Here is a 23,816-nt window from a genome sequence, read left to right on the forward strand (position 1 = left end):
TTTCAGTATCTAAGGATTATGCATGATCCTGAGCGATAGACTGGGCAGACAGTTCTGTACAAGTTTTGTGGAATATATTTAAAACTCCTAGTTAGCCCTAATGACAGACCATGAACTACTGAATCTTCTTTCCTATAGTACTGTGTGTTTCAGGAGATCCATTTAACTTTTAATATGAAAGCAAGCAACTATAATAACCAGTCAGAAACAATATTTACAGGGTCAATACAGAATAAGCATGATATGAGAAGTTTCCATGCAGATTAAAAACCACAAGGGCAATCCACTCAAGTGAGATGGAAGGTACACAGGACAACAATAAAGCAGTCAGTAACAAGAAAGGCAGAAGGTACAGCAAAAAGTATGAAGCAGAAACTAGTCTGAAAAGGCTAACAATTTGAAAAAGGTCCATAAACCTTTTTCAAGGTGAATGTCTTTAACTACATATGGTGGCAAATGTTTTGTTATTCCAACTTTTATAAGAAGGAAAAGTAATTGCCTGTAGCAAAGGTAGAAGAGGTTGAAAGCAGGCAACAAAAAAAGGTATTAACTCCTGCCCAGAAGGCTAAAGCTTACGGGGAAAGAGAATTGCACAAGAAAATAAACCCAAGGTAAGACAAGTGCTCAGGTAACTAAGGCACACAGAGAGAAGGCCGTAATTTTATCTGCTTATGATTAACATCCAAGAAATAAGTTAGTGAAGAATCTACTTCAAAGCTGAAGACCTAAGTTGGAAAACATTAAGGCACACAGGTCTACTTATTCTCAAAGAGTCACTGAGACACTGGGCAGGGATAAGCTTCTAAAAAGGGACTGAAAATAGAGTTGAAGGTGACAACAGTTGCTGGCATACAGTGGACAAAGAACAACAGTTCAGAGTAGAAAGAATGAAAGCAGCAACACAAATTCGTATAATGCAGGGTCCACTTCTATCTGTGCATTTGCTTCAGAGGCATAGAAATGTTTGTGTTTCTCACACACAAAAACAAACCAAAGAACAAAGGGCACAATACACTTTTACAACTGCATTTAAGTTATTAAAATGGAATTTAGCTGTTTTATTAATGCTCGAGCATTGTGCAATCATTATGCAGGAAGACAGATTAATAAGATCAACTTCCCTGACTTCAGAAAAGATAGGTTCCTAACTCAAATACCTCCAATGAGGCTGAATCTCTATGACTTATTCCTCAAGTTTGTAACTTGGCATCATCCCATTAACAGTTATTCATGAAGAAGTTGCTCCTTCCAAGGCTGGAGTTAAATACTAAGAAAACTCTGGGGTTTTCTACCTTCTCAAACATCATTTATTTGTACATGCTATTTAGAATTATCCAAATAGTCAATTAAAACATTTTCTAACCAGCACTTACAATGAAGTCTGACTTAAAAAAAAAAAAATCAATTAACCACTTCTAAACAACAGCAGTCGAATCTTCCTCATCTGACAACTGACATACCATGACAACTGCATCCACCTCAGGTGTTCCATCTTCTTTGATGCCAAACTCCTGGTTTTGAACGCAAAGCTGTAAATGAAGAGATACATAACACTGGTGGTGTTGTTTCCCTCTAGCTTAACAAAACCAAACATAAGTCAAGGACACTCCGGGTTTCAAGTGAAAATGGCCTGTTATGGGAAAATGGTAGGGAAAGGCTTTTATTCTAGTTTCACAGTAAGGTAAAACATGCAAGGGGTTCAAGTTTCCTTACACAGAAACAAGGAGAAAAAAATAGTACCAGAAGAAATTTTAGAGGTGAAAAGAAATAAGACTTTTAAAAATATAGGTTACAGTCCATGCCCAAGCTGTACATTCAATTATAGAATGCTTTTTAAGAAATGCTGAAGGGTAAGTGCACTCTAACAGACAAATGAGAACCCTGTACCCATATACAAAGTAAAATTTCCCCAGTCTTTACTATTGCCTAGAACCATGCCTGAGTACAGTATTTTTCAAAACCCTGCCTGAAGATTAAGCTGAAAATGCCTCTATTCTCAACAATTACATAGATGGCAAAAGGAATCGTGTTTAGTCAGCGTTGGGCTCTTGTGACACAGATCAGCAGAGAACCAGAGAACTCTGAGAAATTCTCTGTTTTAGAAGTTGTGCTGCTGTTTAATGAGGGAAAACACAATTTCAGATGCCAAACATGAAACTGGCAACTGCTGAACATAATACTAACACCCAAGCAGGAATTTTCCATCAAATGATCAATACAACACCAAGTCTGAATTGAAGATTAGTTACATGTGGATTAGTCTAAAATTCAGCTGACAAACTTGGGTGAGGTTTCAGAAGAATGTTGATCTTTGCTGCATCCCAGATATTCCCTTCAAACAGACCAAGCCATTTGTAAAACTGTTTCTTTTTTTTTTTTAAACACACTTGTGGAAGTCTTTTTTCTAGAACAGCTGTAGATCTGACTAGCAATACTGAAAATGTGCCAACTAAACAGTACCACATAAATTATAAGTATCTGCAATATTAAGCTATATTTTAATTCATTTATTTCAGTAGAAAAATTACATTTCTAAGCAACTGTTTCCTAAATTGGGAATAAAACATAACAGAGTGACTTGTATATGAACCAGCTTCATCTCTTCAGCACAGGTGACGGAGAGTGGCTACCTATCACCCTGCAGTCTAGTTCTCCTTTAGGAAGTGTTTTTAAGATGCCACAGCACAGAAGGGTTTACCAAAGCCATCACTGTGCAGCTGATGGAACTGCCGCACTGTTTCCCAGGAAGACCCCCCATGTACCTGAAGCTCCAACTGAGACTCAGGGAACCAGTTCCAAGACACCAAGTTCTCATGCAAAATCACTGCCTGGGAATATCAGCACTTGCTGGGTATCTTGTGGCTTTTCCACTTTGAGAAATTTGTAGTTTCCCTGTTCAGGACACATGGCACTAACACCCAGAGTTGCGAAGGCAGAAATACAGTGCAGGAGGACAAAAAGGAGATGGAGGAGAGGCTGTGCAACATACCACCTAACACAGGAAAGTAGATTCCTGTGCTTCTCCAGGTGTTATTCCAGGTCGATTTCTCCTACCTGGAATACCATGCACTAAGAAACAAAACAGTTATCTAAGCACTACTGCCAGCAACAAAACATACGCCAGGGGAAGACCCCCCATGTACCTGAAGCTCCAACTGGTGCTCAGGGAACCAGTTCCAAGACACCAAGTTCTCATGCAAAATCACTGCCTGGGAATATCAGCACTTGCTGGGTATCTTGTGGCTTTTCCACTTTGAGAAATTTGTAGTTTCCCTGTTCAGGACACATGGCACTAACACCCAGAGTTGCGAAGGCAGAAATACAGTGCAGGAGGACAAAAAGGAGATGGAGGAGAGGCTGTGCAACATACCACCTAACACAGGAAAGTAGATTCCTGTGCTTCTCCAGGTGTTATTCCAGGTCGATTTCTCCTACCTGGAATACCATGCACTAAGAAACAAAACAGTTATCTAAGCACTACTGCCAGCAACAAAACATACGCCAGTCCCATGCCTGCCTTCATTTCTCCTCTCTTTTGGCTGTGGTAATTACTCAATGGCAAAGTCATATAAAAAGAAGAAAAAAAAAAAAGGCTCACAAAGAATTAATAGGAAGTGCAGTAAGAACTGACAACCCACAGCATGACAGAGAAAATTCGTATTTTGTTCATACTACTATACAAATTACACAGTTTATTTTAAAGAAAAATGCACTGTCTCCTGCCCATAATGGCAAGTTCTACGCTTAACACTCAGTTGAAAACATGAACACTTATTTTGCCAAAATAGTTCAAAGCAGAAGTTGGAGATAATTATCACATCGCTCTTTATAAGCCTGCTACAGTTCCTTAATGTCGCTAGAAACATTTGCCCAAGCCATAACGTACCCAGAAGAGAAGGCAGCCATACGCATACATGTCAGAGGCTGGAGAAGCTGGCTGCCCCATCTTCAGTTCAGGAGAAACTAAGCTCAGGGTACCAACAACCATAGTGTTTGCAGCAGCACGCTGTTCCTATGGGGGAAAAAAACAGTATACCCATAATTTCAAGCAAGACCAACCACACATTGAAGAGTATGTATCCCTCCCTTTTAATATGTCAGATAACTTTAGCAGAGAGTTCTGTACTGACCCAGTGTGAAATGTAAAATCCTCCTTTACTGATCAAAAAAAAAGTGGTGTGTAAAGGGAAAAAAAAAAAGAGATAAACGTCACACACCTATCATCTGTAACTGGAACAGAAGAATAGGGATGGCAGATCTTACTCCATACCAGAACTATGAAAGCTCATAAGGTGGTAAAGAATATAAACTGCAAAACTTCTCAAATTAGGAAAATAAAAAAAACCACACAAGTATTAAAAGACGTTCAGCAGTATTTTGGAGAACTTCAGGTCTAAAGTTCAGTTCTGCCAGCTTTCCTATTTTTTTCTTCTCTGCCTTTCTGGTCTTTACCTGAAACCATCTGCTACCTCCCTCTGGATTTTCAGCATATTTTAGGACTATCTGCTGTCAAAACAGAAGCTAGACCCTGAGTTTCTATCGCCCTCCATGACAATAGTCTGCACCAGCTATAGCCAGACTGGAGACAACTAGTCTCCAGACTGCCAAGAGTACTCAGTAACACATCAGTTACCAGCTCTACTCATGCATTTGTGACCACGCAGAAAGGATGGGCACTGAGCAGCACTGACACCCCTACAGGGAAGGCACAAACTGGATCCAAACAGCAGACCATGGGTGGAACTTTCCTGCTCTATCACACACAAGCTGATCATTTCAGCACAGCCCATACATGCAGGGAGAGTAAAGAGAGGGATACTCTTCCTTAGCTCTTGCAGTTTTCACAATGACACCATCTGTACCAAGTGCGACTTTTCAGAAAATTTAGCTGTCAAAAATGTTTAGAGCATCTCTCTTTAGCATGTTGAAAATCGAAATTTATTTCAAAGGAAACACACCTTGCTATCCAAACAATTGACACTCTTCATGAGATTAACAGATAATGCATTTCCAAAGCAGAAATAAGGGTTCTCAATGAAACTTACTTTTATTTTTATTGTGTTTATTACACTAGCATGACATAGGATTACAATAAATACTACTATTTTAAAAATTAACTAAACACGAAGCAGACCTCTAGCGCAAAAATGTTTTGGCTCAAAGAACCTGAGTTTAGAAAGTCAAAAGTTGACTACAGAAGAGATACCATTATTGGAGACTTTGCTATATAAACACAATGAATAAGTTAAAAAAACATAGCTTGTGTTCTTAAAGAGTATTACATTGTCCCCATGAACAACTATGAAATTCTCTACTACAGAGACTGAGGACTAAGTCAGCAGTATGTGTAAATACAGGTATATGTAGGCAACATATAAAATCCTGTTAATTTACCAAGTACTGTGACAGATTAAAACACATACTAGAACCCCGTTACCTATCAAATGGAAAGGCAAAGACTTCATATGAGCTTGACCAGGACTTGTTAAAACAGGAGTTCTTACTCTGGCCTCCAATGATGCTGATTACCATTAAATATACAATACAGACAGTCAACAAACAACTGCAGCAAGTTCTCTTTTCCGTTCCACTGTTTGGTTAACCAGAGCCTGCACTCAATAATTCTTTTTTCCCCTTCCAAGATTAGATTGCATTTACAAGACTCAAACTGCTCAATCTTATTCAGAATATGAAACAGGAGTCTCTCTGCTAAGCACAACCTTTATCAATAAATCTTCTAAATTGCAAACACAGTTGTCTGTTTTGATACAGAATTCTAACTAAAAGTCACTACAGGATTTATTTTTTTTACCTCTGGTTTTGTGAAATCAAAGTCTCCCACAATTCCTTGTTTTCGATCCACAGCAAAAACATTATTTCCATGCAGAGATCCATGTACTAGATTAGCTCCATGCAACGTTTGTAGACCTTGGGCCACTCCTTTCATCACTTTTAATGCCTCCTAATGATGTAATTTGGGTGTTTATTACAAAGATAATGGAAAAAACAAAGCACAGCATCAAGTAAGTTTCTGTCCAGAACTAAGACTTCTTTTTTAAGGTTTTTACACGTTCAAAGTTCATGCCAATTCTATTTTATGGACTACGGATTAATTCCTAGTAAGATTATTATGACTTGCATGCCAGGTAGAAAAAAAAAATTGAGTCACTGATTAAAAAAATCACTAACATGAAAAAATATAGCAGCAAACCACCCCCCCCCAAAAAAAAAAAAAAAAACCATGCAACCAACCAATTTAGCATTTTACAATTTTACACGTTCAAAGTTCATGCCAATTCTATTTTATGGACTACGGATTAATTCCTAGTAAGATTATTATGACTTGCATGCCAGGTAGAAAAAAAAAATTGAGTCACTGATTAAAAAAATCACTAACATGAAAAAATATAGCAGCAAACCCCCCCCCCCCAAAAAAAAAAAAAACAACCATGCAACCATGCAATTTAGACTTTTACAAGTAGGTCCAAGTCAGCAAACAGAATTAGAGAAAAGACTGCATTGGCTTCTAGTTACTGCTTCTTTGAGAAGGGATGATGACCTGAACTGCTGATACACTGTGTGGGGAGGAGAGAAAGGAAAAGGAGGGAGATGAAGTGAGGGAGAAAGAAACAAGTTATACACATAGGAGTCCTCTAAAACTTCCATACAGAAATGTCTGCTCCTGGCCATCTAGCACGTTCTACTCCAGCACTTCTTTTAAACGTATTAGTAATACAGCTGAGGCGCTAATTTCAATAAAAGAAAGAAGTGTATCCAAGCAAAATCTCTTTTAGAAAGTTATAAACTACTGCCTGACCAGGTTCTAAGAATGCCAGTGAAACACTATCAGCATCACAAGATAAGCAAGAGTTCAGTTCAAAGACATACAAAATAAAATGCTGATAGTCTAAGTAGTTATACTTACTTCTAAAGACAAAGGTGCATTAGCCTGTAAAGCTCCCAAACTTGCTCCTGGATAGTACGGGACCATTAAATATATCAAAGGATCAGACTTTAACAACCAAAAACAGAAAAGAAAAATAGATTGTTTCAAATATCAGAAATATTGGGAAATTTAACATGCACTAGATATGTGATAAATTGATTCATTATATACTAAGTAGACAGCTTATCTGAACTCAGAAATTAAATGTTTGATTCAATGCTCTAACTTGACATGTTAAAGCTTTAAGGTACAACTGCAAGTCTTTCAGCTTTAACCCGAAATCAAGATAATGAATTTGAATCTTGCCTTGCAGAAAAGAAGAAACAACAGCTGTAATAATCCAGATTTCTCTTTCTGCTGATCCCAAGCTCTGTGATATTTGGCAACTCTTTCTATCACTTTGGCTTCTGAGCTTACATCTACAGAGTATCCCTTAAAAACAAAACAGATAGCCAAACTATTACTCCTAATGCTGGTAATATTATTGAATTAAACTTTTTTTTATTAAAGAAACGCGTGTTGTTAGATGTCATCAAATAACTTCCTCTTCTACTTAACACAAAATTAAATTCCAACTGTCATAGACTGCTCCCATATTTTCTTATTAACTCTTAGAAAGTCTGTACCAACAAAACAGGGAGCGTGTCTCTAATTTGAGATTTAAATAAGCCAAGTCAAAAGCAAGATGACTATTTACAACTATGCCTCTCAAAATACTACATCCTCTGGTTTCCCAATTGCAAGCAGATCGGTAGAGAAGCAGAGCAGCAGTTCTTGAAATTTCTCAGTGAAATGGGAAACTAGCATCTGCAAAAAGAGACAGGAGTAATGAACAGGAAAAAAAACCCACCAGATACCAGAAAGAACAGACAGCAGAGGAAAGCGCTGTTCACTACAGCAGTCCTCAAAAGAAATGGAAAAAAAAAAATCAGTAAGCAATCTAGCAGGACAACAATTCTTCGTGTTCTACAGGCCTTGACAAAAAACAAATGTGTCATCAGAAAAGGGCTGATAAACACAGGGATATGAAAGGAAGAGCAGAGTTCATTCAGAATCAGCACAACAAGAAGCCAAGGCCTCACCTGCAGCACTAACTGAACCAACATTACCTTTAAAAGAACCTTCTGGCCCCGAATTTCTGAACACACCAAAGGTCGCTTCGTGCTCAGCTCCTTCATGGGCTCTACATCCAAAAGGTCTCGCTCCAGGCTGTGTGTCAGAAGTCCACCAAAGTTCTGAAGCACATGGACACACAGATAATCCAGGGTAAGTGCACAGCATTTAACAGCTGGTAAGATTCAGAGGTTCTGACTACCTCTCCTCTTCCTCAATCAACATAGCAAAGTACAAAACCAGTTGGGACATGTTAAAAAGTTAGCATCTGTAAAAGTTAGTGCATCTGTTACCAAGAGGCTGGCAAGGATGAGGCAGCTAATGAAATGATTCATTGAACAACCCCCAGAAGATGGGGAGGAGGAGGAAGACCACAACAAACTTAGCTAAGGGTATATGACCCCCAAATGGACAAAGACTGAGCAGAGCCTTGAGAGTGCCTGAAACAATAACTGACAATGCATTCAGACACAATCTCTGCTTACCATATAGTTTAGAATTCCTGCTTCTGGATAAAGAAGTGGTAACTCAGGGAACCATTTCTGTACCAAATAAGTAAGCTTCTCCTAGATAAAGGAAACAGGCCCACAGGTCATTGGTTTCTGGCACACAAATACAAATTGACATTTTCAATATATACTCAGGACATTCAAATGTACACTGTACATGACTGTAAATGACTGTACCTCCTTCAACAGCAACATTCAAAGTAACACTGCCATTTGCTTTAAAAAAAAAAAAAGGCAAAAAAAACGAAAACCCAACACACAACCACAGAAAACGTGAATAGAGCAGATCAATATGGACAGATTTTTGAAAGGTCTGAGGGTGGGTAGTGTCAAGGGCCCAAATAGCTCATGCACTATCAAAGAAAACATTTCATCCTTTCTACAAAAGGTTTTAATAGGCCTAAACAAAGGAGAACAACTTCACTACAGGTAAGTGGAGAAAGACAGGAATCAAGTACTAACAGACCAGGCCAGCATCTCCTCCATGCCCAGACCCCACACAGCTGTAAGGTAACCATTACACACAAATGGTACACCTGCAGAGGTAGGTATATCACCACCACAAGTCCTGGTGCCCTCCTACTCACTCACAAGGCAATGGTTTCCGATTCTTCCCTCTACATAAAAGACTTAGAGAAAGGGTTATCTCCTTCACTTCAGGATAAAAGCCTGTTTTAACCTAGTCCCTAGGGAACAGTTGCCCTGCTTGCAAGAAATGCAGTATTTCTTCAGCAACTGAGCTTACACTTCCACCTGGAGTTCTTCTGGGTTGAGAACTACATTTATTTTTTTTCCTCACCTCGCCCCCTTATGGAGAGGGGAAGAGAGAAAAGGTTTGAAGAAACTATGTTCCAATAAAGATAGAACCAATCAGCCTCCATGCCTTCTCCCATAGCTTTCACCAAACAGGGGCCACATTAACAGTGAACACTATCAAAATCCCATTTTTTTATTTTACCCAGAGCACACATTAAAGCAACTGAAATGCAGATGTGCCTCACTTGTTTGGTTTAGTTGCCTAAGTAGTTTAATACTTACATATTCCTCTTGTTCCTTGGATATTTCCTGAAGAACCCTATTTCGCAGATGAGCAATTTCCTCTTTTATTCCTGTCATTTCAAACTCACTGTAATCATCAGACTGCATTAGGAATAACAAAGTTAGTGTGCAATTCTCATTCTGCTATTACACCAAACAATGGTAACCTACTCTATCAGGATTAAAAAACAGCCTCCATATCACAATTCTGGAGTTGAACATACTCTCAAATGCATATTTTACTCAATCTCCTTCCTGGAAACCCAAGAGAATCTCTTAAAACCTAATCACCAATAAAGGTGTTTCCTTTATTTGTGTGACAGACCAAATATTTCAGCCCTTTTCCTACTTGTTTCCTAAGTCAAAGAGCTTTTTTTTTTTTAATTAGCTGATCACACATATATAACAGCAACATCATTCATCTACCAGCAACGACAGGTTCCATAATTCATTCACTTTTTTCTCCCATAAGAGGCATTTTCCTCATGTCACCTCATTATTCAAGAATCCTTTTCCCATCATTAGTGTGTCTCATTTTAAATCCCTCTTGGAAGCTTACTGCCCCTTTGCAATGCTTACAGAGACACACAAGCAGGTTCTTTTTTTCCTTAAGCATCCACCAGAATAATTAGATGTGTGATCAAACAGTACTGAAGCTGGGGTAATATTTACATTCTTTGGACTTCTGAGGGGCAGTGGGGAACCCTGAAAATTAGAAGAAACATTGACTTCTGTCACCAAAGGGGAGATACATGCTGTATTAACAAAGTAAAAACTTAAAAGCAATCACACAACCAGCACAGTAAAAAGAGATAGACAAACTGTTCATGCTGTGAACAGCGACTGTTACCAGAAAGACTTAGCTAAAAGCGCAGTGCCATGGCTGGGGACTGAAACAGGCCTGGTCTCAGGGGCCTGTAAAACTTCTGCAGTTAAAGGCAAAATTCAGATCACAAAACACAAACTGTTTTATATAGTTAGCACTTATTCAGAATAGACAAAATTAATGTTTCTAAATCAATTTAAAAAGCAACAGACAAAACCACCATCAGTGTAACATTTTCTTACTTCCTCAAAGTTGTTCTTTTCAACCAGCTTCCACCTTAACTGGGCCTTTAAGCTTTTCATAGTTTTCTTAATTGATAATAAGTTGTTAATATCAGGTCTTCTATTCAGCCATTCCTCTGCACGTTGTTTGAACTAGGAGGATAAGAAAAAAAAAAATCAGGAAGTGCTTAAGCATTCTATTTTAAAATGCTTTAGTCCAATACATTAGAAAAATTGCCTGAAGCCTATTTGAGTTCACCTTTTAAGAGTCCGTCCCCACACAAGAGGGTTTTTATTGCATTTAGTTTTAATTACTTAACCTTCTGGAAAACCAACCTTCTACTTAAAGCTCAATCCCCTTAAGTTATATACTACTTGTAATGAATCCAGAGATTCCAGATTCCACTGCTTTTATCTTTTTTATAAAAGTATCTTTATATTTAAGTGAAATGAAGAACTGGCTGAGATAATACACAACTGCAATTCCCACGCTCTCACCCAACCAATCTCTCATTACCAATATACTAGAATCTCCTTATAAAAAGGTAAAAGGACATCTTTCAGAAAGAAATTATGTCAGAAAGAGTTACTAGTATAGATCAGGGTGACAGAAATAAGGCATAAACTCACCTCAACACTGGCCAAGTATCTATTCTGTATGACAGTGATCATACTTTGCTCCTGACGAACATGATATATAACTTTATTGTAAGCATTCATAATTATTCCCTTCTCTGCTTCATCAGGCTCCTGGATTGAATTACACAGAGGGAGAATTAAAGATTGAGAGTTGTCCTTCATTTATACACACCAACATTTAAAATGTAAAACCTTTACTGAGAAATTACACTGTTAATGGAAAAAATCTCAGATTTTTCACTCTCTTTAAGAGATTCTAAAAAGGGAAGCTAGCAAGTCTAAGAGTTCATCAAGTATTTTCAATAGAATAAAGCCGATTAGCACTTCTGTGTGGAAGTCCAATTTCATATTCCACATACTACAAAATAATTTTTTTTTAAGGATCTCATGGTTAAATAGATATGAAGCATTAAAGCATGCAGCCATTCTTCTAAAAGAGAGTCACTGGTTCTATCATAAAGGGCAGTCACAAGCAGACTAAACTACTGATTTGTTGTTAGCATGATGCTACATTAGAGGACAGGTTCAACTTTTGCTGACACAAACATTCTCTGGCACTGTAGAAACTCTCATTGTAGAGACAATGCAAGTGTCTCAAAGAATTAGTAAAAGAGAATGAAGGAAATGCTTATCAGAAAAGGTAAATAACTGACAAAAAGGCTAACGCAAGCACAGAAAATGATTAACAGCAAGGCAAGAACACTTGTGCCATGCAAAATTAAAGTGATAAAAAACTATTTCTTTCTTAAGACTGGAAAAAAGTAAATTTATCCATACAAATTCACCTAGAGAGGCAATCCCATTATTTTAAACAGAAACTTATGTTTTGTCACCTGTGTTTTCAACACAGGCACCAGAACGCAGTACAGCTCAAAGAAAGCCTTCTCTGCTCAGAGAGAGGGAAGAACCAGTTTTCCCAGTATTTTTTAGTTAAGCCAGTCACACATAACAGAGAAGTTCCTGTAATCCAAAACTATCCTCTGCCTGTTGCCTGGAAAACATATTCTTTTCTCTCTGGGGAGCAACCTGAGTCACTTCAACATATTTCCACAAAGAAGTTTCTGCCTTGTAGCAAATACATTCATGTAATACATTAAGAAAAGCTTTAAACTGAAATCCAAGATAAATAAAACATATAGATTACAGTAGGCATGATTAGAACTTACATTTAAGTCAGTATCCAGTTCTTCACAAATAGCCAACTCAACCTTTTTGAGAATTTCATCTGCATTGCTAACCACTTCCTCTAAATCTGAAGATGCTTCTGACATCAGGTCAAAACACTTCAAAGAGAAGAAAAATAATAATCAACCTTGGAATTGAAATCAAGAATTTAGCAAGCACATAGCAAAAACAAGCAAGAAATACAAAGAGTTATAGCACTACTGGAAATCTAATCAGGATTTATGTCAGATCTCACCTTTAACTGCCCCCCTCTTGAGTGATACAGAGATTTCTAGAACTAAGAGTTAAGATTCACCAGGCAAAACAAACATTGATTCTTGCTTTGATCAGGTTTTATTTTCCTAATCTTATTTTGATTTTTACCAAAAATGAAAAGAATCCCAATTCTTTTCCTATTGAGTTTCACATCAAAAATCAACATGTGTGCTGCCCACACAGTGATAACCAAATGTATTGCAGTTTTGCTATTGAGTGGGCTTCCCATTCCTATGTAGTACTACCTGAGATCAACTGTGAAACAGATGCCAGGATGCTTCTTTATCAAGTGTGAAATAAGATCAAAGATTTCACCAGGAAGCCCTAAGTGTTTTCGTAGAAGTCAGAAATAACTTAGCTTCAAGATGTAAGATGCAGAAGGTGCCAGAGAAAAAAAAAAAAAAAAACAAAAAAAAAAAAAAAAACAAAAAAAAAAAAAAAAACAAAAAAAAAAAAAAAAACAAAAAAAAAAAAAAAAACAAAAAAAAAAAAAAAAACAAAAAAAAAAAAAAAAACAACAACAAAAAACAGTAATATCAGCTTATTACACTGAATGTTGTTTTCAGCAAAGCTTGGTTCCTCCTATCTGCAGAAAAAGAGATACTACTTTTTGGTGAGGGTGACGGAGCACTGGAACAGGCTGCTGAGAGAGGTCATGGAGTCCCCTTCTCTGGAGATTTTCAAGACGCGCCTTCACGCAGTCCTGAGTGATGTGCTCTGGGCAACCCTGCTTTAGCAGGGGAGTTGGACTAGATGATCTCTAGAGGTCCTTTCCAACTCTGTCAAATCCGTGAATCCATGAATAGCACTCTGAATTGCACCCAGCAATCACAGAAAACCACCTGCAGGTTTGTTTGCCCCTCTGATAACTGACATGATCATAAACATCTGCAAGTAATTATATTAATTAACATTACACCACACATGACATGCGCAAAGCCTACACTGCTGCCGAACAGCATTTATTGTCAAATCAAGGAACACTGTTTCTCATAAGTGTGTCTGGCCACAGTAAATGCTCTGGGTACGATGAAACCTACTGGCTATGAAAGGGCACAACCCCTGTGGATTATGTACAATTCATACGGTCAGGAAGGTTATGCTAACACAAACTCAGAACATTTACACACCAGTACAAGAAGAAAGATATTAAGGAAGGCCTGCAGGAATGGAGGGAGAGCAGCTTACAGTCTTGCCAGGAAGATTTAATAAGAGTCCTAAACTGAGTAAGAACATAGACATTAAGCACAGTGTTTCCTCCCTACTTTGTGCTTTCTTTACAAGCAGAACTCAGTGAATGGTAATCCACTTCCACCATCAATCTCCTTTTATGACAAATAACAGGCACTCAACTTCAATGCTCAAAACCTCCTACAATTCGGAGACACATCGTATCAGAATAGTATTACAGAAAATACTGCAGGACATGCAAATACAGGGGACAATTTATTTGCACAAATTCTCCACACTCAACATCTCAAGGAGGAAAAAATTTTATTATGTATTTGTGTGCAACCTGTGCCTAGATCACGTCAATTCAGACTGGCTGCTTCTTTGCAGTGATCTTTCATCATCCTTTCAGCAGCATTCATGAACTAGAACCTTTCAAAATCTGAAATCTTTCTACCCAAAGGCCACTTGAAAGGACTAACTAAAGCATTTCAGTCACACAATGACCAGATAGAGTGCCCCCATACAAAAGTTACACTTGTGTACAGTACTGATCTTCCCACAAAATAAGTCCTTTCATAAGAAAGAATAAACTCTGTCTCCTCGCAAAAGTACACTACAATTAAAGGTAAATTAACACTTCATTCCTCAAGGCATTACCTTTCCCTCTGTATTGAGGCATTGTCATTTGGTGCCAGTGCTCATATGCACAATCTCCCTGGCATAGGTAGCTGTCCCTAATAATGCCTAGTCCTCACAACCTTGGTGAGACACTGTAATGCTTCATCTTTTTCACCAATAGGGAAGACTGACTTGTTCACCTTACCTTTAAGATGGTGCTAAACCAGTCAGCAAGAATTTCCAGAGCTATGTCCGTATCCTGTCTGACACAAATTAATTTCTTCATTTTAACACTCTTCCACTCAAAGAACTGTTGAAATGCATCCTCCAAGTCATCTGCTGCAGAACCTTGACCATACACCATCTCCAGAGAAGCAGAGAGTTCCTGTGTATCAAGCAAATCAAACAAAAACAGGTTTGCAAACCAGAAGAATTTTGTGACTGTATACTATCTATAAAAATCAAGACATATAACATACAAAGAGTTAGCACTACCTGCTGGCATATTTTTTTTTTCTACTACAGGGGCCTCTTTCTGTATCCAGTGAAGTGTATTTCATATTCCACTTCCCTCTCAGAACCTGTGGCAGTAGGTCTACGAGAAAATGCAATGCAAAAAAGGATCTCTCACAGAGATCAGAGAGTCTGATTTTTGCCTTCAAAACACGGAAGGAAAAGACACTACAAAAACCTTAACAGCTTTTAAGAAGTCATTTGCATTCTAGTTTCTTCCCTATGGATTGGACTTCAAAGTCATACTCATCAGGATAAAGAGCAAAATGGGGTTCCGTTTATAAATGTTCCTCATAGAACTGCTCAAATTTAGAAAACGAAGTGAACCTCTACTAAGAAACAAGGTGAGCAGCCAGACACCCAAGGAATGCTTTCAGACTGATCCCTCCCTTCAAAAGCCACTAGGCAAATCTCTTCTGGCACACCTTTATCATCACATTGATTTCTAGATGGAACAGGTGTCAGACATGTAGGTAATTGCTGAAGACCCTCTGAAATGAGTTTTACAGTCCAGAAACTTCTATTTCCATCTAAAAGCCAAGTATCCTGCAAGTACATGAAGCACAGGGTCCACCTCCTTTTGACTTGCATTGGAAAACAAACTGAAGTGCTACAGGTAAAGGAAAGGATGAGGCTAAAGCTCAGAGCAAACAAAACCCACTTTTAAACAAAGGGCAGTCTGTCAAATGACACGAAGAACAAGCAGAGCCAGGGAGGAATGTATCAGTCAATTACCAGTGGAGACAACATCCTTCCTTGCACCTGGGTGGGAAGTCCCACACTGAAAAATACTTGAGCTACATTGGTATTTACAGGCAATTTGCTGTAGTTTGAAAGAGAAAATTCTCCCTAAACAGTAGGATTTGACTGAACAAACCTGTGCTTCTCTAATAAATAGCATCTTTCAGCTTTCAAAATCTATCATTTTACTTATCCACATAATTCCTGACAAGATTACTAAAGAAACCCTGAGAAAGGCTGCCGTTTCACTTTTTTTTCTTCTCTCAGATCCCAGAACATTTGAGTTAAATATCACAGACCTTCCCAAACAACACCGAAGTCATGCAGATGCAGAAAAACACATAAACAACTCTCTCTCTACCTCCTCCACTTGAGAGCGGTTTTCATCTTTGTCAGGAGCCTTTCAGACACTTGAAACAGGTCATTTGAGCCGCCAAATGTAACTTGAAGTAAAACAGACTGTGTGACACTGACACTACAGGCCAGGATGTGGCAGCAATAAAGTGCCCTTCCCAAGGGCAGGTACCGCACGGGTGAGGGAATGAGCCTGACTAGTTCTGCAGAACTACACGTGATGGTGCCACAACCAGGCCCCAGCTTTACAGACACACTACAGCAAAAGTTCAAATTGGAGCCAAAAGCATGAGGAATTTCCTCATGTAACAACTAACTTAATACAGTGACCACAAAAACAAAAGCCAACCCCAAAACAAAAAACACAACACCACCACCAAACACACAACCCAAAACAAAAAGAAAACCACCAAAAATATTTTATAAAATTGTGAAACTAATTTCATAACAATAGTTATTATAATGAACAGCAGTCATTTAGTGTAACAGATGGTTTAAAACTGGACACAGTAGTCAAGGTGGGGCCTCACCAGTGCCCAGTATAGGGGGGATGGTCACCTCACGAGTCCTACCCACCACACTGTTCCCGATACAGGCCAGTTGGCCTTCTTGGCCACCTGGGCACACTGCTGGCTCATGTTCAACCCACAGTCGACCAACACCCCCAGGTCCTTTTCCACCAGGCAGCTCCAGCCACTCTGCCCCAAGCCTGTAGCACTGCATGGGGTTGCTGTGACCCAAGTGCAGGACTCAGCACTTGGCTTTCTTGAACTTCATCCCATTGGCCTCAGCCCATCCATCCATGCAGATCCCTCTGCAAAGCCTTTCTACCCTCAAGAGTAATTTATACGTATGCCCACGCTCTTGGCCTTCCTCTTAACCAATGCAGCATGATCACTTGGAAAGCACGGAGCTCACCAAAGGTTTATTTCAGTCCTGACCAGTTGGACCCAGCTGTGGCTGGGTGAAGCTGCTTGAATTTGTCTGTAGCTCAGGGCAACAGTTCTCACTGAAAGGTATAAAACAGAAGTCAGAAGAGTTGTGTGATGCTGAACAGAGGTTTGCAATACACAGCCTCAGTGAGAGGGGCACTTAGCTCCCAAGCTCCTGTTCTTCTGAGAAACACTGGAAAAATACTTGTTTCTCTAGAACAGCACAGAATGACATCCTTCAGCTCTACAAAATTGCAACCGAGGGCCTCACTGTTATTTGGTAAAAACCTGTTTCTGTTTTCCTACTTGGGAAAGCTATTTTGGTCTTCTAGCCCCTAATACAAGAGAGGGCCAGCAACACAGTTAAGCTAAAGCACAAAATTCACTTAACACCTAGCAGCATTCCAGTACCCCTTCAAATATTTTCAAAAATATATTAGAACTTCACTGCAGTACAACCATCTAGAAGATGCTTAATGCCTACCACCTAGTGGATTAGCACAGCACAACCTTTAAACATATACCAAAAAAAACCCGAACCACAGAACAGAAAAGCCCCACACAACTATACACCACAACTTTCCTCTGTCTGAAGAGCCGCTATCCATACAGGGCCTCCAGTGATAGAAAGCCACAAAACGCTACTAATCCAATATATTTTCTAATTAGCCACCAATCTGCATATCAGACTAAAACCAAAAACTAAGTGTATCAAAACTTTTTTTGAATGGCATTGAAAAATAATTCAGCTAGAAATTGAGGAATTCCATGAAAATTTTAACACTTGAATTTATTAATGCTGTTCCAGTCTTATATAAACTTATGTGCAGCCTGTAATCATGATGATTTTTCACAAGAACCCAATCTCATACATATGTGGATGAATACATCTCTGAAATTTGTACAGACAAGCTGTCAAACTATTGCCAACTTTTTTCCCCTCTTCACACACACTTGCATAGTCAAAATAAAAACAACTAGTATTTCTGAAGTTTAAAAGAAGAAAAGATACTGTTTGTAGTAGCAAAGGCCAGAAACACCACCTTGGTATTTCTGTTGGTAACGTATTCTTCAGAAGTTCTTACTGTCTCTACAGAGGCCGTTTCCCCATCTACTTTCCCACTTTCTGTTGTTGGGTTTGCTGGGACAGAGAGAGACTCCTGGTACAAACATGTGCTTCTGTAGTGTTTAACTATCACCTTAAAAAAAAAAAAAATCTTTAAACATTTCACATTTTGCTACACTAGTCCAAACTACACAGCCACCTTAACAGAAAGGGATAGGAAACTGCTTAACACAACCACAAAATCCACTACAGTTTGCAGGATAACTGCATTGACTTTTTAATTGTGGGTTCTCTCATTAACACCTGCTTCCTGCTAAATATTCTGTACTTTATCAAGGCTTGTCAGTCGCCAAACACAGTACCATAAGAGAAAAGCTGCTGCTCGAATCCAGGATCTAGATAATTTGCATCGAGAAACAAAACATCTAAAAGACCAGAATCACAAGTAACACGGAACTACAGGTGTCAGACGTACAGCTTAACTCAGAAGTGCTATCTAAAGCTTCACCTGCTGCTGTCCAGGTCTTCAACTATAAACTGTTTAACATTAAGAAACACTTTCCGCTCAGTGTTTCAGAACCAATACTGGTAAAAGCAACCTCCTCACCTGTAAGGTTCTTGAGCGCTCAGAGAGGGGCAGTTGATCCACTTCCAAAATTAATTCTTCCGCAGCTGAATACAAGTTCTGCTGCACCTCATCTCTCTTGGCAATCAATTCATCTATTCCATCCTATACAGAAGAAAAAGCAAGTCAGCAACTCACACCCGACCATATATGTGGAAAGTGATATAAAAAGGCATTAATCCTGCAAAGTATGAATAGTACAATACATACCTGACTAGGAATGAGAGAAAAAGAGAATTTTGTTTTTAACCTCTATTACTATGACATGACCACCTTGCAAAAATACAGCATCTTTTACAGTATAAAAATATGACTACATTATCAGACAACTAAAGAAACAGTTTCTGCATGACTGTTGATAGCAGTGGGAGTATTAATTGCCACCGTAAACTTAAAATGTCCTCACTGTCCTGCAGTTTATTGTAGTACAGAAATCAGAATTTGGATTATCCACACTTTCATACATGCCAAATTACATCCGCAACGTCAGACTGTAAAAGATTTGCTGGAGAATGCTACTCTAGAATAAAAAAAAAAAATCCCTTTACGAATTTTTTCCTTGCCTTTGCCTTCTGACAGGAAAGACAGGTGACCAGTGAACTATCTGCTGATTACCTGCAATGAGATTAAACTAAAGATAATTTTCCAGAAACAAAAACAAAGTTTCCCTTGAATGACCGGCAGGATTAGTCGGGAGAGGAACCCCACATTCCTATCAGACAAGGTACCAAACAGACTCACCAAAACCAAGCCTTTTGAAATGGATGAAGCAAGTCACTCAGAAGCATGTTTGCAACATTCTTTTCACAGCAATGTAATCCAACATGCCAATAGAAATATGAAAATGTAGATGAACATGGAACACCAAACTACAGATTTACAGAGCTGCTGTAAAGATTTGCTATTCACTTTTTTACTTTTGGAGATGCATGTAGAAGGAAGAAAAATGACTCAAATAGCTATAGCACTCCTCTATCCAAAAAAAAAAAAGCAATTAATAAAGAAACAGAAAACAACATAAGAGTTAACCACGGCACTAATGCTAGTTTCAGATGGAGCCAAAGAACAGTCCAATGAACACTTCCTACTAGCAAGTTGGAAGTATTATATAAATATATCTGTAATATAAATATGTATACACAAACACAGGTTCTCAGATTTTTACATTTTGTTTACCAAGTGAAAACTTAGAAGTTTACGTAATCAGGAGTTTGTAAGCATCTACAGAAGACAGACCAGAAACCTTTGCCTGTAACAAGCAAGGACAGAATGAAATCCAATGGTTGGAAAAGAAAGATGGACAAACTCCAACTGAAAATAAAACTCCAAGCTGCAGCATGCACTGCTTTAAAACTTATATTAGCAATTGAACAGACGTAATTCAGCCAGACATCAGGGGGCTGGACAATAAGAATCAGTGGATTGAGTTCTACTATAGGTGAACACAATGTATTGCTTCAGCATTTAAAAACATGAAATAACAAAAAGATTTAATAGGCATTTCTGCTCTAAAAAGTGCATTTCTGCCTAAAAGGGCATCACTGGCGATCAAAAGCATGCATAATTCTTATGGACTTCCTGCTGGTTTTCCTGCAGAAGACAGGAGCTAGTTTGTAAAAGAATACTGTAATGCACTGCACCGAAAGTGTTCTTTATGACAAGGGTCTTCATTCCTTTTTAAGACAAGATTTCTGCAGAATATTCCTTCAAAAACTAGAGCAACCGAGACTTAATGTAGCAGAAGATTCAACCAGGCAACCAAACTCTAGATAATACTAGTTCAAGAACTAGAGTAGATTTAAGTCTACACATGACCAAATGACAATCCAGGAACTCAACAGACAGCTCAGGAGCCACAGGACAAATCTCCTTCCAATATCTGTCATTTAACTGCATACGTTCGACAGTTCATGGTTCACATAATGCTTGTTAAATTACAATAACTTCAGACAGCATTAAGTACACAGACACTATTTTAATAGTCTGCTTTACAAAGACATAAACTCATCACAACAACAAACAGTAAAATTCAACTTCTTTAGAACAGGCTAAAGGCTTCTCAAACTATGAAAGTCTATTTTGTGTCTGCTCCATTTATACCTCTCAAAAAAACCCAAAAAAACATCCACTCCACAACCAACCACTAGACTTGGTCATACCAAATACCAAGCTGGCTCATCGTTCCAGTAATTATAGCAAAGCTTATATAAGTCCATAAGAGCAGAATATGTATAGTACAATCACCTCATTAAAACATTCTTGCTTTAGTTTGATTTAATGACCTCATAAGGAAGAGTGGGAAAAAAAATGAATCCCCCTCCATAGACAAGTTCTAATCAATTTTTAGACCCTATTTCTACTTTTGGTTCCAGGTTTTGGCTCCCTTTGGTTCAAAACACTATTTTGCAGTATATGGAATAGATAGCAAAACCTCTATTTACCCCACCCTCCACCACTTCAAGAATGAAACCTCTTTACGTTATGTTTCTTATTGAAGAATGCTGCTTTCTGGGGTTGGCAACTCAAAAAGAAAAAAACAAACCAATAACCCACATGCACTGCCACCTGAATGACACCAAAGCAACCACCTCCTCTATTGAATAAACACTTTAAGACTCCCCAGTCACACCTGTCCTAATTCCATTAAGGGTTTCTTTCCCTTTATCTCCAGCCCAACAGAGTTAAAGCAAAACCAAGGGGGACAAAAGCAAAGACAAGAGGGGAAACAAGTTCTAAGATGGCTTTGCAGCAGTCGGAGAACACTTTGTCTGCTGTTGTTCAAGAAGGCTTACAGACCTGCCTGAGCTCAACTATCCCACGTAATCTCCAGAAAACTGCAACTGCTACTATTTCATGCGGGATTAGGAATTCACTCAAGGAAAGCTAAAGCTTGTGGAAGTGAAACCCCAAGCAGCCCTGGCTCCTGGGTGCCTCACAGTCTAGCTATCCTTCTACACACTGCTCCCCTATATAAGGTGCAACACTAAAACATCATCTCCTTATTAATGCTCGTCTTAATGTTGGGAAGTTTAAACATTTGACTGTCTTTTATTTACTAAAAATTATTTCTTTTCACTTACAACACTCAAATGCATGCCACACCATAGATGTTTTAATACTTTCATTAAACACTTTCCCCTGCACAAGCAACAACAGAGCTTACTTGGGTTCTCCTCATGGCTCACTATTTTCTAGTCCATTTCACAAGCTCCTAAATTCAGTGTCATACAGCAATACTTCTTAAGCAAACGCGTTTTAAATGTTTTAGGTCATTTTCCCAGACACAACTACCATCCCTCCCCTGCCTTACCACAATGTGGGCCACAGACTGGGGAACCTTCCCATTCCCAAAAGCAGCACTGTCACACAGGAGGCAGTAGATAACCATCCTTATCAACACCACCATGCCCAAGTACCCAGGCAGTTTTTCAGACGCGTGGTTGCAGAGAAGTTGCACTAGATGGCAGCTTTCCTCTACACAAATCATCTTCCTATACAACCATCCCTGCACGCTGCTCTCCCGTACAAAGTAGTGGCTGTTGCTGTAACAAAAGGTTTTAAAGACAGGCACTGCACCTGCACAGCTGAAGTGGTTTCTCACTGTTACAGAACAGAAACCTTTTAGCTGTCATGTTCTGATTTCCTTATATTTCTTTAAAAAAAAAAAAAAAAAAAACAAGAGCGACAAAAAGTCTAGGTTTTAACACGCAAAAAAAAAATGACACTCCACAAATGCATCAGTTGTGGCAAAGGTAGCAAAGCCTCCAACATTATCTAGTAAAGAACAGACTTTCTTTAAATCCGTGCTATGCTCATGCTAGTTAGCTACACTTGTAAGACTAAAATACACTGGTCAGTTACTGTTAAATTATAGCTCTTGAGAAAAAAATTAATTCCAACCTACCACATTTCTGCATAACCGAATCCTCTCTTGAGCCAAGTCATACTCTGTCCAAATCTTCTGCAATTTTTCCAAGGAACACGGAACAGTGAGACGTCCCTCTGTAACTACTTGTATGGATTCCGAGAGCTGCTCCCTAAAACGACTGTTCTTATTTGTGTGCCTAAATTGTAAGGAGGAAACATCATTTTATCAGGATTATTTTTTCCCAGAACTTAAGCAGTTTAAACATCAGTATTATTCAGACTCCTTGGAACATATGAATTTTGAGATAGCGCCTGCCATGTGAATGACCTAGTTTCTTTCAAAAGGTAGCAGCAGCAATTTGTCTAATTCAGCTGCTAAATCTTTTTTTGAAGAAGGACCAAGAACACATTCATTATACCTCTGTATTGACAAGGCTGCACATGGAAATTCTCTCCTGCTTTTTATTTCCCTTTTGTTCTATTTCCTCTGTTGGCATTTTTTTTTTACTCATCTTCCACAAACACGCACACACCCCAATATATATATTTTCCTTCTTGGAGGAGCTGTTGGTCATTTCTATTTCAAGTCTTCTTCCCACTGAAGTTTTAGCCTTCCTTTTAAAACTAGAAGGGTAATTTGACCTAAAAAGAGGTACACCTCTCACAGCAACACAGACACCCAAAGACATCCAACTACCCAGTTACTTTTAACAACTAGCTGCATTTACCAATTAGCACCTTCCTTGCAGGTGGAATTGAAAGCTCTTCTTGCAACAGCTGTGCTAAAGGAGCAGAAGTGAATTCAAGTCATCTGATAAACACTGAGAAGCAGGCAACACAAATTACAATGTGAGTTTCTAAAAAGCTCAGGTTTTAGCCTTGCCTTTGGTATACGTATATACTCGCCTCTGTATAAACACTACATTTCTCTTAGAAAATTAACAAAATAAAACTTTGGGGAAACAAAAAAGCACACATGACTTCAAGAGACAAACAGCACAATGATGAACAGTACTATTTTAGAAAAAAAAAAAGTACATACCTAACTTCTTTCAATGCCTTCACCTTAGCAGCCAAACTTCTCATTTTTGTTCCAATGTAAGTATCCAGGGTTTCCTCAAACTTTGCAGCAGTCTTCCTGGATGCTTCCTTCTCTCTCTGAATTATTTATCATTTTTGGAGCAGCGTTTCAACA

At 38.6% G+C, this 23,816-nt stretch overlaps 1 protein-coding gene across 1 annotated transcript in view; it reads right to left on the reverse strand.

Annotated features, from left to right (window-relative positions):
• Positions 1–23,816, reverse strand: part of STK31 (serine/threonine kinase 31) — a 37,801-nt gene that overhangs the window by 4,250 nt on the left and 9,735 nt on the right. The window contains exons 8-22 of the mRNA XM_014937671.1: positions 23,664–23,779; positions 22,659–22,818; positions 18,737–18,859; positions 14,729–14,908; positions 12,459–12,575; positions 11,284–11,403; positions 10,675–10,806; positions 9,607–9,708; positions 8,545–8,625; positions 8,056–8,181; positions 7,253–7,378; positions 6,926–7,012; positions 5,813–5,962; positions 3,887–4,012; positions 1,461–1,529 (exon numbers count right to left, since the gene is read on the reverse strand). Coding sequence (XP_014793157.1) covers positions 1,461–1,529; positions 3,887–4,012; positions 5,813–5,962; positions 6,926–7,012; positions 7,253–7,378; positions 8,056–8,181; positions 8,545–8,625; positions 9,607–9,708; positions 10,675–10,806; positions 11,284–11,403; positions 12,459–12,575; positions 14,729–14,908; positions 18,737–18,859; positions 22,659–22,818; positions 23,664–23,779 — 1,815 coding nt within the window. The remainder of the gene's footprint in view (positions 1–1,460; positions 1,530–3,886; positions 4,013–5,812; positions 5,963–6,925; positions 7,013–7,252; positions 7,379–8,055; positions 8,182–8,544; positions 8,626–9,606; positions 9,709–10,674; positions 10,807–11,283; positions 11,404–12,458; positions 12,576–14,728; positions 14,909–18,736; positions 18,860–22,658; positions 22,819–23,663; positions 23,780–23,816) is intronic.

Source organism: Calidris pugnax, unplaced genomic scaffold, assembly GCF_001431845.1.
Source record: "Calidris pugnax isolate Ruff unplaced genomic scaffold, ASM143184v1 scaffold11, whole genome shotgun sequence".
In the NCBI taxonomy this organism is placed as follows: Eukaryota; Metazoa; Chordata; class Aves; order Charadriiformes; family Scolopacidae; genus Calidris; species Calidris pugnax.